The sequence below is a fragment of the Haemorhous mexicanus genome, chromosome 3, assembly GCF_027477595.1.
Source record: "Haemorhous mexicanus isolate bHaeMex1 chromosome 3, bHaeMex1.pri, whole genome shotgun sequence".
Classification (NCBI taxonomy): Eukaryota; Metazoa; Chordata; class Aves; order Passeriformes; family Fringillidae; genus Haemorhous; species Haemorhous mexicanus.
In genome coordinates this window covers 8,732,238-8,748,805 of record NC_082343.1, presented here as the reverse complement: position 1 = coordinate 8,748,805, position 16,568 = coordinate 8,732,238, and the positions used below count along the sequence as shown (strand labels likewise).

The 16,568-nt window shown below is 40.4% G+C and overlaps 1 protein-coding gene across 5 annotated transcripts in view; it reads left to right on the top strand.

Annotated features, from left to right (window-relative positions):
• The first annotated feature begins 916 nt into the window (after positions 1–916).
• CDC42BPA (CDC42 binding protein kinase alpha) overlaps positions 917–16,568 on the top strand; it is a 185,282-nt gene continuing 169,630 nt past the window's right edge. For 4 of the 5 annotated variants that reach the window (XM_059840713.1, XM_059840712.1, XM_059840715.1 and 1 more), the window contains exons 1-2: positions 917–1,315; positions 2,041–2,265. In XM_059840713.1, the coding sequence (XP_059696696.1) occupies positions 2,070–2,265 (196 nt within the window). In that variant the 5' untranslated portion in view covers positions 917–1,315; positions 2,041–2,069. The remainder of the gene's footprint in view (positions 1,316–2,040; positions 2,266–16,568) is intronic. The other variant, XM_059840711.1, reaches the window with a different exon arrangement.

Here is a 16,568-nt window from a genome sequence, read left to right as displayed (position 1 = left end):
ATGTGCTTCTGTGGTTGAGTCTATACCACCTTAAAAAAACCCAAAAAACAACACGATGATCAACAAGGATATCCTCCAGCTCTCTCTTAAACGATATGGGTTTGAAATGCCCGCAAAAGGAGCTTGTTTCCCCGGCGTGTGCTCTGGTGGCAGGGCGGGCTCCTCGATGAGGGGAGGCACTCCGCTAGCGGGGACAGAACCGCCAGGAGCCGACGCATTTTCTGTCACGTTTTTAAGGCCCTGAAGCGTGAGGGAGCCGGAGTCCCTGCTCGCACCTGGAGCTCTGCAGATCCCCTTGGAAGAGCAGGCAGGCGCTGCTCCCCCTGCCCGCCCTCCATAACCAGGCCGGGATTTTTAACCAAAAGCCTTACTGCCGGGGAGGCGGCGAGCGGAACCGGGCCGGGCAACGAAGGCGAGCTTTCCCCTAGGCTCGGGGCAAAGCCCGGAGGGATCCCCGGCCGGACGGGCGGGTCCGCCCGGGATAGCCCAGCCCGGGCGGCCGCAGCCGGCGGGGAGCTCCGCTGCGGCCTCCCCACTCCCGCCCTCTCTCCCTCCCGTATCCCCGGGTCCGCCCGTATCCCTGCATTCCCTGCTGCAGCAGCATCCCCTCCTCCCCTCAATCCCATCAGTAGCGGCGGCCCCGGGCTCGGCTCCCCGCGCTGCGGCGGCGCTCGGCGGCGGCTCCCCCCCGCCGCGGCCGCCATGTTGGGCTGCAGCGCGTTCGGCGGCGGCGGTTGCCGCGTGTGACCGCGGGAGGGAAGGAGGGAGGGAAGGAAGGAAGGAGGGAGGGAAGGAAGGAGGGAGCGGCGGGGGAGAGGAGGGCGCGGAAGCGGAGGGAGGGAGGGAGCGAGCCGGGGAGGGAGGGCGCCGCCGCTACCCCTCCCCGCCGCCCCGCGCACGCACACACACACACACACACCCCGCACACGCACCGCCCGAGGATGCCCTTTGCCCGGGGGGGCGAAGCCGGGACACCATCGCACCGCCGGGAGTGAAGCCACCACCGCCACCGCCGCCGTCGTTGGGGCCTCCTGGCCCGCAGCGTGCGGCCGGAGCGGAGACGCCGGCGCTTTTCCTCCGCCTCAGGACGCGCACCGGGTGGAGAAGGAGGAGGAGGAGGGCGCCGTCTCCGCAGCAGCAGCCGCTGCCGCCGCCGCCGCAGCCATGGGAAGGATTTGACAGGGCTCGGAGCGCTTGTGCCGGTGTGTCGGGGCGCGCGTCCCGCCCGCCGCCCCTTGGCGCAGCGGAGGAGAAGGGGGCGACAATGAAGACTTTAGTTTTTTTGAATCACTGAAAAGCCTTAAAAGGAGACTCGGTAAGGAGGAGGAGGAGGAAGGGAAAGGCTGCCCGGGGCAGGACGTGGCTGCGCCCTGAGGAGGGGGGGTGCGCCCCACCCCGCGGTGGCCGCGGAGGCGCTGCCGGGGCCGGGGGAGGCGGCAGGGGGCGGCGGGGCTGCGCGGCCCCTCATCCCTCCCTCCTTGCCCGCCGGTGTGCGCCCTCGTTTCTGCTGCCTTTCGCTTATATAAATACGTAAATACATCTGTTTTTCCCTTCCCATCCGTCCTGGGAAGCGGAACCGGAGGGGCTGTTAGCCCGTGGTGCTGCGGCGGGGCTCCTCGCAGGATCGCGCTGCATGATCTGCATTGGGAATGAAGGAGAAGACCTTCTTAAATATATAACTGCGTGTGCCTATGCACGCACGGTGAAATCGGTGTCAGGCAGTCTCGGTTGAATTTGAGTGCAATTATTATTGTTAAAGCATCTGAAATGCTGGTTTTGCCCCACTTCTTACTAAGCCTATTAATTATTTTTTTTTAGGATAACTATTTTCTTCTCTTAAATGTCATGAATACACAGATACCCACACTGTATGTGTGTGTCTGAAACTCCAAGGGGTTAGTTTCAGGCTGGGAACCCCGAGGTGGGCTGGCAATTAAGGACCGTCACAGTTTGACACTTGTTAAAAATACTGCTGACTTCTTTTTAAGCAACAAAACCCTCAAAAGTTTTTTTTTTGTTGTTGTTGTTTTTCTGACAAAGTAATAATAATCATTAAAAAAGAAACTCCAATGCAAACTGAAACAACCATGTCTGGAGAAGTGCGTTTGAAGCAGTTGGAGCAGTTTATTTTGGATGGGCCAACACAGACTAATGGGCAATGCTTCAGTGTGGAAACCTTGCTGGATATACTCATCTGCCTTTATGATGAATGTAATAATTCCCCTCTGAGAAGAGAGAAGAACATCCTTGAGTATCTGGAGTGGGGTAAGTTTGAATGTGTTTATTTTGTGTACATCCGTCCATGTTCCTGTCTGCTTTGTATAATGTCTCTGTTATTTATGTGTGAGAGGGGATTGTTTATAACTCAATGTTTTACTCGAAGTGTTGTCAGTTTCACTGTATTTAAATGTGGTGATGGTGCTAAAAAGAAATCTGTGTTGGTTTTTTGTCTTTGAGGGATGCATGTAAAACATGCTTCTTGTTTTTTATTTTTCTTTTTTGACGTGGATCAGACTTTTGTGTTCCTTGCATATTTGCTTGCCTTCAGGCCCAGCTGTTGAGTTTTGTGTCTTAAAGTTGCTGGGAATATGGAATGGTGAGGGATAAATTCTCTGATGCCTGCAAAAATATCAATGCACAATCCTCTGATTTGCTTCTGCAGTTGAATCTATGCTGCTTTAAAATAAAACATGTTGATCAACGAGAAAATCCTTCAGCTTTCTGAAATGATAAGTGTTTGAAACATCTGTGAAGATGGAGAAGATGACATTCTCTTCTTTAATATAAAATTGTTGCTGACTTAAGTAGATTGTTTTTTTCATCAGGAAAATCAAAGCTGAAAAGCAGAATGAAAATCTGTGTGTCCCTGGCAGACTTTTCATTTTGTGGGAGATAGGGTATTAGTGGATTTTTAAAGGAAAGCAGGTGAATGATATTGTGCCAGTTCTTCTTAAGTTGCCACAGAACTGGTTGACTCTATTTTTCTTTTCTTTTTAATTCTCTTTCTTCCTCCTCCTAAACTCAGATGCAAACCAGAAGATGCAGTCTGACTTCAGAACCTTGATGAGAATGGTTACTGTATCTGACCTTCAAACTTCAAAGTCATGCTTCACTTCTTTATTTGCATACAGAACCATTTACCACATTTGCTTTGTAATAAATACATCAGCAGGACTCCTTTATTTAAAAAAGCATATTTTTGAAACACGTAACAGGCATTTGATTAATTAGGTGGTTGAGCTCTTCAAAATGAAGTTGCTGAGGAAAGACATTGTTTTGATAACTGATCTAACAACTTGAGGCTGATATGTGTGTGTTTTATTTTCCTGCTCCTCTCTGTAGTCATACTGACATCTAAAGGACATCTGACTCAGTAATTAAGTTTCTTGTAGTGTTCATATTGCACTGTTTTTTGTTTTCTTATTATCTGGAGGAACAGGCTATAATTAATGCATTCTAGCTAAGGAGGAAATAGTAATTAAAAGTACTTCTGAAGACTCTTCCCTCTAAAACTGTCACTGGCATACAGAAGCTTTGAAAGACTGGGAAAATATGATGGCTCCAAGGGTATTTTTTTATGCAGGAACTTAGTGTAGTCTGCAGTGGATCTAGCCAGCTGATACCCTGTAAATAATAATAATAACAACCAAGTTAACCATATCTAGATGATCAGAGCAACAGTGTGTTTAGGACCCATTGTGTTGGGTGCTGCTGCATTCACTGGTGGTTGTTTAATGGGTAAATGCATCATTGCAAGACTCTGACAGTACCTGAAGATTTCTGTAATAAGCTTTCCCATCTGCTGATGGAAATAATACACTGTTTTGGAAAGGCTGGACTGGAATAAGGTTTCTTGCTGGCCTATTTTTCCTGCTATTTTTCCACTCTCATGCTCCAGCTGTGCCTTAGCAGGACTCTTAGGCTTCAGAGAAGACCAGTTGCTCCCATTTCAAGGGCTGAGTTGCTGTGGTCCTCTTGTCTGCTCCCAGGCTTCTGCCCTGGGAGCTTTCCAGGAGGGTTTGTGAGGTGACATGGAAGAGCAAGCAGTGGCTGGTACCTGCTGGTGGAAGTGTCTGTGTGAATGATGTCTTTATCCTACAAACACTCCCAGGAGTGTCTCCTCCGAGGGCCAGCCCTCCTGGTGAAACTGGCAGTCTCTGGCATTCCTCTTGGGATCAGGGAGTTGGCAAAATCAAGCTCTTAGAGAGGTCGGGTACCCTCCAGTGCTCTGGTGCAGTGGAGTTACTGAGGGTACCTGTGCTTTGATATAATCCTGACCTCTCGTATCTCTCTCCCCAGAAGGAGGAACAATGCAAGTGGTTGATTAGAAAGAGGTCATATGTGGTCTTAAAGTCAGAGATGTGCTGAGTAGTGGCAGAAGTGGAAGGCTGGCAGCCAGAAATCATGGACTCTGCCCACACCTCTCTAAAGGACTCAGTGTTGAAGTGCTTTCAGCTCAGTTTTTTTTTAGCTTCTTTATTTGAGCAGCAGGAAAAGTAGCACAGATTTTGCACCAGGGAGTTCAGAAAGCTGCTGCATGTCAGCATGCTCTTGGATTTGAATGTACCATATAAAATAGTGTGTATTAATTTATTTTTCGCCTTAAGTGGGGTAAAACTTGGGGCCTGATATGTCTGTTGGTGGATGTCAGTTGGATGCTGGCATTTTGTGGGTTTCTGCCAAACATCCACAGATTGGCTTGATTATTATGGAGAGTGCAATCTGAATATATTGGAACTGGTCAGGGAACTGGTATGAACTGGGATGTGTGTGTGTACAAAGTGCAGAGTACAAATTTACTCCTGAGAACTGATTGTCATCTTTAACTGCCTTTTTTTGAAATAAATCATTCTTTCTAGAAATAAATTAGGTTTATTGATAGTGTGTTAATTTTAATAAAAGGCTAATAAACAGCTGTTCAGTGATCACAGACTTCTGTTGAGCAGCAAATAATTTTTTTCTTGCTTTTCAGCAATGTAGTTCTGAGGTGTTACTGTTTGGTTTTGTGGAGGGTTTGAGTTGAGGTTGCACTTGTAGATGTGTATTTTTATACAGCCTGTGCTGGGTCTGAGATGTTATCTGCTGTGTTTCATGTAAGACTGAACCACAATCTGACTTTTTTGGGGGAAAGGTTTAGGAGGTATTCTACCATGGAAAAGCTAATGTCTTAATGACAGCCATGTGACTGCTGCTATATTTAGGGGAACTAAGAAGCTTCATGTTCTAGTACTTAGATCTTTTAGGGCTCTTTATGAACTTGTAATCTAGAGCTATAATTTATTTAAAAAATGAATCTGGGTAAAAGAATTGAGATCTGAACTAATTATTCATATTTTGATTTGATACTGCAAGTTTACTCAGCAAGTGGAGAAAGTAAAGTCTCTACAGTGTGAAGTTGAGTTTTAAATTTTTGTAGAATTTCAGTCTTTCTTGTTGCTTGAAATGACATTAGACTGGTTAGAAGTGTCAGGTTAATTATTTTGTGATTCAGAAGCTGCTTTGCTTCTAAAATCCCATCTTTGGCTTTAAGTGAAAACATAATTGCATTCCCTATTCTTATACAGTATTAGTTTTGTGACTTGTTAATAAGATTATTTGATTTTGTTGTTTATATTACATAGGTATACTTTATGCTAACACAGCCCTGGAAAAAGCCAATATATTTGTGTTCTGAGGGTTAAATCAGGGCACATTTTGAGATAACAGGAAGAAACTGGAACATTTAGATTTGGCTTGTTCTGTGTATTTGATGCTAGTTTTCATTTTTATATCTATTGATAGTTGTATTTGTGATTGAGAAAAGGGTTTGTCTAATTATAGCAACTGGAGCTTACCAGAAAAAGCTGTTGAGAATTCCAAGCACTTTTCTTTTTCTTTTCTACTTGTGTGTGAGTTGCCACGCTGACGCAAGAGTGTAAGGGAGGTAACGAAGGCTGATAAGGTGAACTTGAAAGAGAACTAGAGTGATAAAAAGAAGCTTTTGGAGAGGTTTTGGTTCTGGGAAAGCTTTCTTTCCTTCCTATCGCTCCATTCTGAATTGCTTTTCAAAAGAAACTAGAACAATGTTCTTTAGGATGCATTGAAAGAATAATAGAATAAACCTCAAAATGTGTGGTGAGGAAAGTGAGGGAAGATGGAGGGCACCACCAATACCATGGTGAAGTCAGTGACTTGATTAAATCTGCTCTTGCTGGAAAAATGTAAAGTGTCCTCTAGTAAAATTTTTGTTTGATTGATTTTGTTCAGTTTATTGTTGTTCTTGTTTGTTTTGTTTTGTTTTGTTTTGTTTTTTTTTAAATTTTTTCCTACCAAAGACAATTTTGGAAGATGGAATAAATTGTTCTCATTTCATCTCCAGTAGAACTGAAATGCATGGTGTTTATGCAGTGCTGATATGGTCATACACTAGGCTATCATCATTGGTCTCATACCTCTCTTATTCAGTTGTGCAGCATCTGTTCTGGATATTGAAAATGGTTTTATCACCATACAACCAAATTTCCAAGACAGAGTTGTGGAGAGGTTGTCTGTGTTATACTTCTGGTGATCTCTCTCATGTTTTTTCTTGAGAAAAAGTGGGAAGCCCCTTTTTGAGCTAGGTTTGTTTTTACATATTAGTTACAAAAGAAAATAAAATCTTGTCTCTAGGCTTCTGCACCTTTTCTTTGTCATTTATCTCTGTATAGGTCCTGAACAAAATCACAGCCATTTTCAGCTATGAGTTGCTTATATTTTGTTTTTAAAACAGCTGTTAAAAAACAATCATTCATTTAGGTCCTCTTCTTAGCAGACAGTAAAGGACTTAACAATCAACTTTTTCAAGTTTTGTTGTTTTGTTTTTTTTTTTAAGGAGACTTTGGTGCTCAGTACTTTCCAACCTTAGTACTATCTAACCCATTAGAAACACTTTTTTTTTTTTTCCCCTAATTACATTCGTAAAGGTATCAACTTCTTTTTATTCTAGTCTTAAAAATGGGAATACCTCCTGGTCTGACATAAGCAAAACCAGTTATTCAGTTCTTTGTGGGAAAGGAGGAGCATCTTGCTCGTCAAGGCCACTTAATGTGCTTAGGCATATTCCTGATTTTAAATGTGAGTTGTTTCATTGCTTGCAGCTGAGCCATATGAACGGATGGGACTCCATCAATGCAGAAGGCATTGTGGCATTCTTTACACATAAATTTCTGACATTGTTTACAATAGCACTTTACTGCTTATTTTATGTAATCTGTTGTTTCTGTTTCATGGCTGCAGCCAACAATTAAATGCTTTTTATTGATTAGGGTGAAAGAAGAAGTTTCTTCAGTGCTCTCAAATAGAAAATGACCTTCAAATCTCTGTGTTTCAGAATATCGTGTAAACATTTTTTATACAGAAGCAGTTTTACACCAAATTACTTGAAAAAGAAGGTAACAGTATTTGCAGGAAAATATGTAGAAGAATGGTTGCCCATGCAGGCTTTAGTACTAGGTAGCTCTGTGTTTAAGGTCTATACCTTTTAAATTGTGATTTTTTTTTTCCCCCACATTTATTTCAGTTTTGATTCTTTCCTTGAACACAGTAAGCTAATTACTGTAAGTTTATCAACAGTTCTGATGTGATCAAATGAGCTGTGAGACCATCCAGTTAATTCTACTTGATTTTTATTAGTTTCCAGTAGAGTGAGGCATTAATCCCTCGTAACATGTTCGTTTCTTTGCATGTTTCTGTTACACAAAGTGTTTTTTTAATCAAACCCCTTAATTTTAAGTAGAAATAAGTTTAAAGGGTGTTCTTTTGGGCTCTTTTTGTTCTGCTGGGCAGGGGAAGTTTGGAAGTACTCCAAGGCTGCCTATTTTGGGGCATATTTAGGTTGTGTGTCTTCAGGTTGACTGACTTCTGTCAGTAATGTCCTGTTTGTTGCAGAGGAGCATGGCTTGCTTAGATAGAAAGCTAACTAATACTTAGTTTCCAGGAATTTTAGAAATGCCTTTATTCTGTACAGAAATTCCTTGCATGCTTTGGTCTAATGGGGACAAATGGAGAAATACAATTATATGAGTTAGTCTGCTCAGTGGGCATTATAAACCTCATGACAACACAATAAATTCCCTGTTACTAGGACATCTCATGTTTAAGGGTTAATCCAGTAGGGGTTTTTTTTAATGGTATGATTGTAACTGTAAAATGTACTGCTGAAGGTGTGTTTGAATTTTTAACCTCTGTGCAGGATATGAGGCTGTGTATGTACCTGATTAAACTCCTTCCTTGTCTTTTGGCCCTTCTCTCCTGGATTTACTGATGGGGGTTTTTTTATAACCTGCAGCATATTATTATATCACAGTTGACTGAAGTGTGGATGTTGTGCTCCAAAAGCAATGAGCTTAATTGGTCCAATATGGTTCAATTCTTAGAATTTTTTTTTTTTTTTTTTACAAATATGGGTAGAAACTACCTTTCTTTTTGAAGCTCTACCTACAACCATAGATCAGTATTTGAATCCTGAATAGCAACAGCAAATAACAGTAATTTCACTACTGAGTCATACCTGTGGCTGGAGAGACCAGTGCTGTTTTGAAATTTTCTTATGAATAAATTGCAAATAGAGGATTTTGAGATATCAAGTGGGTGTAGGCTGCTATCCTGGAAATCATTCTCCCCATATTATTTTCTGAAAGTGAACTGTAATGAATTATCCTGGATGTGTCTTTGAAAAATATTAACCTATTCTTAGCATCTCTAATTGCTTTTATCCTGTAAAAAATTTACAGTCTCCATTTGTGGAGAAAACTTCCAGAAGCCATTAGATCCTGCTGCCAAACTCTAAAACCTGAATAAAAAACCTACAGTGGATAGCTGAGGCAGGACTGAAAGAAAAGGCCAGTTTCTAGACTCTTTAAGTTTTATCTTTTGGCAAAGCAAGCATTCCTTCCATAAGCATTTGTACTTGTTTAATTTGATTTTCTTTTTCTGGCTGAACAACTGGAATATTTTGTTCTACTCTGGTCTAACTTACCTCAACACGTTATTTTTCTAAAATCCTCATTAAGCTTGGGAATGCCTCTAATGTGGACCAAAATCTTTAAAAAATGCAAGTGATTTAGGTCAGTCATGTGCAATCTTTTGTTAACGACAAGATTTTTATTTCAAATAGTTTAAACACAACATTAGGCTTAATAATAACTGCAAAAATCTTCTATTCAGACAGGTCAGTTTGCTTTATTTCTAGTAGTACAGCCTAATTAGGTTTACTAGCGGTCACCATGGATAAAATCCACATGAGGTATATCCAGACTCCTATGACTTTGTGTTTCATAATTCTTCCTTATCCGTATCCAGACTTCCAGTTTGATTTAAATTAGTTTTCTTACACAATATTGCAGATTATTATATTCTTTTATTCTCAGGGAGCAGCTTCTTAGTGCACCTTCTCTTGGTAACTTTTTAAAAAGCTTGTCATAGAGACCTTGTAGATGTTATGAACTGTGGTATTTTTGTGTGCCATTTTGAGGGGGAATGATATCTTTTGTTCAGCAGTTTAGTGGAAATGTACAGTAATTTTTTGGTAGGAATAAAAAGTGAGTTTAGTATGCCATTCCAAGTGGGAGAGGAAAAAGCATTTGTAGATGTTAATAAAAAAAATTGCATTTCCTTCAAATGTTGTGGGATTAGACAGCAATGCTTCGTTGGTCTTTTGTTTCATTTCCTTTCAGTCTCAGAGTTTGAGGCTTGGAGGAGGATGTGGTGAAGGGCATGCAGGTCTCCATTTCTGACTCCTCCTTCCTTTCCTTTCTCTGAGATTTTCCTTGGACAGTGTTATTCCAAAGAAATTTACCTTCTCAACTGAGGCCTCGTGCATTTCTTCCTTGCTTCCATTCTCTTGCTTTTCATCCCACCTAAATCAGAGTTTTTATTTCTAATATGGTGTGGATACCCATGAGTCAGTCTGATCTTCCCATGGCCAAAATCTTGGTTTCTGGATTTGGATTGGTATTTTTTTCTTTGTTTTTCCCTAGTCATTCCCAAGATTTCATTATTTTCTTGGCCAGATTCATAATATAGAGATTTTGTGTGGATAATGGTAGCAAAAAGTGAACAAATACACACAGGCCTTACCCATAGGTGCATCTATGTAGTGTTTTCCCATAAACACCCTGTACATTTCTTATTAGATCAATTAATTTAGTGTCATTAATCATTTTGCCTTGTTAGCTTTTGTAGAACTGGAGCCTTGGGCTGTTTGTTCTGGCTGTGAGTAAAGAACTTGTGATCTGTTTTACTCCTGTAGTCTAAAAAGGATGAAACTTAAGTGGGAGTATAGCTTTATCATTTTAATACCTGAAACTAAAATAATGATGTGATAGGAAGGGTTGCAATTACTTTTGTCTGCCCAGTGGTTTAAGAAAATGTCATTTGTGCTGTGGGGACACCACGGTCCCAAGGTATTTCCTGTTGGTGCTCATTAAAGTTCTTTCACCTTTACCACGCTGCCTTTTGTCAATAAAGCACTGTGTTGTCTGACTGTTTTGCAGGACACATAGTAACAAGAGGAGGAGGAGGAAATAAAAGTCACATTTTGATTGCAACTCACTGGTTTTATCTTGGGTGGGGGCTGACTTGAAGGTGTCTTAAGGCTGGCTAAATCCGCGGAACTTTGTTTTGCTGGGGCTTGCGTGGGCAGAGGGACACAATCCAGTTAACAGGCGAGCTGCAAGAGCACGTTGAAATCTGTCAGTATGGTTCTATGGAGATCTGGAAGTGTTTCTCCAAAAGAAAGAGGCTAGGATTGTGGCAGCCCAGGCTTCTGTGGCTCTACCTACCACAACTCCTGCGCTCCAGGCTGGTTGCCTCAAAGATTTCCTCTAGCGTACAAGGGAGCTACAGTTTTGAAACAAATTTTGAGGCTACCAGCTTCTTCTGGTAGCTATTTGGTGTAGAAATTCAGTGAGCCTCATTTTTTTCCATAACAGTTTCCAAAACTTTCCTTTTTGCCATGAGAAGAGAGCCCTGAAGAGGGATCTTCAAAATAACTGTCTGATTTTGGTGATGGTAATTTCCTTCAAAAAGAAAGTGTTGGTCTTGTGTGTTCTGTGGTATTTGGCATAGTATCACTCAGTGTCTTCACACTGTTTTCGTTGTATACTTTGTAACTGAAAGACAAGGATTCTTATGTTAACACACTTGGAATAGTTTCCTTCTATTTCCCCCAACTTCTAGAAAACACATGATGTACTATTTTGTGATTATTTAAAAAGATCCTTTTATAATTTTGATATGGACTGACACAAAAGAGGCTTGTTTTCTCTCTGAACTGATATGTTAGAGGAAATGATAGAAGCTGCTTCCTATGCAAACAGAAATTTGCAGAGAAGACCATTATCATTTTGCTGTAGTGTCACCCCATCTCCAGTATTAACTATTTTCACCTTCACAGCTAGCAGCCACTTCTGGGTAACAAAATATGTACTTCTAAATTTCTGTATCTTTATAAAAGTCATAATTTAATTTTTGAAATTAAATTAGTCACGTGGGTTTTTCTGGATATAAGCAGGCTGGCTAAAAATATGTACTATCTATGCCCTTATATGTTACTGGTTTTTCTGAAAATAAGGGATGACAATATCTCCATTGCTGATAACCCACACACTGAAAATGCAAACACTATTTAGAGATAAGGTTACCAAGAGAAAATGGTATACAATGTCTATTACCACATCTGGTGGGAATTATTTCATTAACTTGTTTTTTTTTTTATTAACTTTATCCTTGAGTAACACTGACTTCAGAGGTGATCTGGTAACCAGTTGCTTGTGGTGGTGCAGCTTCTTAGGTACTTCAGTGAGTATTTGTGCAGTTACCCTGCTGAATATATGCTGCAGGTGCTCATGGTGATGCCTGAAAAGTCTCTTCCTGGCTGATTTAGCAGAGATGTCATCTGGTCTTATCAGTAGTAGCCTTTAAGTGCTTCAACTTTCTGGGGGAGAAAAAAGTGTGCAGCTGGGGCAAGGAGCTGATGATTTGTTGAGTATCTATTCTAGTCTTGAATATTTTACATTCTTCTGTTCCAAAGCTAAGATCATTTAATGGAAATTGTATTACTTACTGACAATATTACATTCACTTTATGGTCCTTGGCACTACCAATGGGAGGGACTCTCGTCCAATGAAGTCTTGATATTAGTACTTGAAGATTTCCTTGAATTTCAACATTAAGTTTCCTTGATAAGGAAACAAATCTCTCTAAAGAGTTTTTGCTTTGTCTTGGTCATGTAGTTCATGTTGTCAGTAAATGTATTTAACCATGTGTATGATCATAGTTATAATTACAAAAGTTTCTATCTCATATGTTGCTGGCCACTGATTTGTTCTAAAGCCTCAATGCATTCAGCTCTTAACCAGGCTGAATTTGTGGCACTAAAATCTTTTGTTCACATCAAAGTGTCATATGATTATTCAAAACTTGAATAATTTTATTTTGTGTGACCTTGTGACATTTTTTTTCCTCCATCTACCTTAATTAGGAAGTAGAATGTTTATTGATAATTCTTACTGATGACAAGTCATGATCAGCAAAATGAAATTTTACCCTTTAAAACCTAGGTATTAAGAATATATAATTCTGTCTCTAAAAGGAAGTTTCTTGTCTTGTTTCTTTCACTTCAGAGAGGGTTTATATCTTTTAGGGATTTCCTTTTTTTTTTTTTTTTCCCCTGCTTTCCAGTTTAAGCAAACAGTTTTCTCTAATATGTCACTGTCAGATGAGGTTGGATCAAATTAGTTCACATGTTTGGGGCAAGTATTTTCTTCAGTAGTTTTGATGTTATCCCACTGATTCATAAAGCAGTAAGGAAAACTTTATGACTGCTAGATTTGCATGGCACTTTTGCTAATGTTAGGCTATCATTTGTTCCTGCTCTTAGTTTAGATTTTCAGTTTCTCTCAGACACACCTTCTCCAGCTCTGTGTTCCCTGTCCCTGGCATGTGAAGTCGTACAGTGACAGGGTGCAAAGGTCATTCCTAACATGGTTCCAGCATCAGGGATACAAATCCATTTCCAATGGGAAGCGTCAGAGGAAATTTGCAGGAGATGGAAGATGGTAAATTAAGTAATTTTGGCAAAGCTACAAGGATTTCTTCTTGGTATGCTGATAATTGTTTTTAATAATACAACCCCCAACCACCCACACCCTCCTAAAAGCTTGTGGCAGAATTTTCATTACCTTCAAGAGAAGCAGGGTCAAACTGCATGTTTGAATTAAGCATAATAACTTAGCACAGGGGCTTGGGGTCTTGTATGTGTGTGTGTTTGTAAAACACAGTGCAGAAGAGCTGCACTGCTACTTCCTGATGTCCCTTCTTAGAGTATTCCCGTCAGACAGGAATATTTGAAGTCTATAAATGTGCTGTTTGGTGACATTTTCAGACTCACAATTTAAACATAAGCCTTGACAAATAAGCCCAGATTCTCTTCTCTCTCTTTGCCTTAGTGTCTGTCTCTTACCATATTTTTCTATGCCAGGCACTTAAAGACCTAGGTGCTATTTTCCCTGCTACTTTTTTCTCTTTGAGAGAAAAACAGCCTCTCCACTGAAAGGCCATTTCCCAGGTGGTGTGTCAAGATTTGAGAAAGTTTAGACATCTGAATGGGGATGGATTCATCACATGGGAGGCATTGACTTTAATAGCTGTGAGCCAAAACTGTCATGTCTGGCTGATAGAAAGAAAAAGACATTTCTAAACCTAATTCTACTCTCAGTTAATGGAGATAAGCATGATGTTAATTCACTGATGCCCTCATGATACCAAAGCAGTTCATATTTGCTGCTGAGCTTCTAAAGAAAGCCAAACTATTTGAGGGCATTAACTGGTTAAGTATTTAAAATTATGCATCAATTACTGTAGCTTTTTCTAGATGTCAGGAGAGAATATTTTCATTATTTTGCTTCACTTTTTTATAGTATGCTTTTAAAATGTGTGTATATTTCCTGGTTGTGAGGCTTGTAAATATACTTTTTTTCCTTTCAATTACTTTCCTGGTGAGAAAATAATTTACAGTAATATTGGGTACTTGCATATATTACCTTGAAAACCTGTATGAAAAGAGTATGTGGTCATTAGCATATGAAATATCTCTGCAAAGAAATGGAGGCACAGCTGTGATTTGTGAAGGCGATTTAAAAATTCAGTGGAAAAGCAGTTTCTAGGATCCAGGTTTATGTTTGTGTTTCTTCCAATTTAATTTGTTTTTCTTCAAAGTTTTTTGAAATGTTTGTTGTGGAAATTCCTGAAGGTGTGGGTGGCTTGTAACTTCTGTGTGTTTAAGGGCTTTATTTATTTGCTTAAATTTCCAGCATACTGTTTGGGTACCCTTTCTAATCTTATTTCTGTGATCTTGTTGCTGTGATGTCCTCTTTCCTCCCTCTCCTGTACCTTCAGCATTGTACAACTTTAAGCAGCAGCAATTGTTTTATTTCTCAGAAGGGAAGTGCTCTTTACTGCAGTGGTCAGGTGGATGCTTGCCAGAATTGTGTTTTGAGCAACTGTTTATGTGTGTTGAACTTGGACCTCCATAAAAGTTAATCTTCTTGTAACTCATATGGTGGTTTGTTTGTACCTCACCTTTTCAAAATCTTTCCTGCAGATGATGATATGCATGTGATATGCCTGTGGTATGCATGCCACTGGCGTTTCAGAGAAGTTTTCCTGGAGTTTCTTAATGTCTTACAGAAGTTGAAATGCATACATTAAATCTTGTCTCATATTTCCTATTTATGGGATAGGTTTGCAGTGTCTCCTGCTGTGTGTTGGGGTTTAGCTTGAGTGGACTTTGAGGAATACTGATGGTTGTGCTGCTGGAGCAAGTAACTGTCAGGCTGCAAAATTCAGATCATTGCTACACTGGAAACTTAAACCATTAAACTTTGTATGCTTTCAGGAAGTCAAATATTATGTCAACAGAGATAACCAGAAACTCTTTGATTATTATCTCCAACTAATGCTGGGAATTACCTCCTGGGAAGCTGTATCTGCATAGGTATTGCTCAGAAAAGTTCTAATTGAAGGTTGAGGGAAGGTCTTTTAAAACCTTGCACTTAATCATCAATTAAGGTGAAAAATACAGTATAGGTAGGCAGTTTCATAATACTGTCACTTCTGTGGATCAGGAAATTCCCTCTTCCTACCCCTCCTTTTTTTCTGCCTGGTGCTTCTGAGTATCTGCTTCCTGTCCACTCTGAACTGCCCTGTGAGGAATCGATTTTAAAGCAAGTGTGCTAAGTAAAAGTCAGCTTTCCATCGAGGATGGGCACTCTGCATTTTTCAGTAACTTTGTTTTGGTATTTACTGCTTAAGAGCTTCTGAGCACATTCTGTAGGGTGCCCAGAGGTTGGTTAGTAGTCAGTCTGTTTTTACAGCAACTTAGTCATGACATACCAGAGGAGAAATGTGGAATTTTTCTTTTTTATATAGTTCTGCAAAAGAAAAATTCAAGAACTATTAATGAGCTATTACTTTGCAGATAGCAACTATTTCCGAGGTACAGTGTAATTTATGTAGTACATAATGCTTTGTATCAGAAGTTATTTATGGGGCAGTTTGTTTAATAAGGACATTTCTGAGTGATTTTACTGCCTCATTATAATTTGCATTTACTTTGTGTTTCATTCAAGCAGAAACATTTTGTACGAATTGCTGTAATTTGTCTTTTTGCTCTGCCAGGTTCAAATGGCAAAAGTTCTTGAAGTGTCCCAAGGTAGCTATTTATGATATACCAGGAATAGTGGAATTGGAGTTGGCATTGAGTCTGTCAGAGTTCTTCAGAGAAAGTATGGCAAGGGTTGGAGTTTGCCTTCCATGGCCTTCTGCCATAGTCAGCTCCTGTGCATACTTCTGGATGAGGGGAAGGAATAACTATTTCTCTGCCCTGCTGTTGCACATTTAATATTCCTCAAATGACAGTGATTTAGGGTTCTTATTCTTAATGTGGTACAGCAGGACTTTAGAAACTTGCCTCCTTTCTTTTACAGGTGTGGAAGGTCACGAATGAATTGGTGCTCTGACGTGGTAGGATTGCTAAAATGAGTTTGTTTTCTTACTAGTCTGTGGGCAGTGGAATTTGGGGTTTTAGTCCAGTCTTGGCTTCATTAGCACAAGGGTAGAAAAGAGTAACTTTTAATGAATTCATTGATTGTTTAAAGGGAACTGTCTTGAAAAAAATTATTAACAAAATATTAGACTTCAGCCTGACCACGTGGCATCTGAAATAATGGGCAGTTATTCACACCTGTGTAAAATCAAAGACAGAACAGTAGTGGGTTTTCAGATTTGTTTTGTTTTGTTTATTTGTGTGGAACAGTGACATCTGAATGAAGTGCAAGGTAGTGCAGAACCATATCCTACATCAGTATTTGTTCTGGAAAGCTGCAGTAGCTCACTTGAGGTTTTCCTGCTTGTAAATAATGTAGTTAGCCCACCTCCTACTGAATGTTTTTATTCATTATATGATTCTGCTGATGAATGTCTCTACTTCTCTCAACTATATTAAAGAAGAATATAGAGCAAGTTACTTCGTGATTTCTTGAGTTAAATC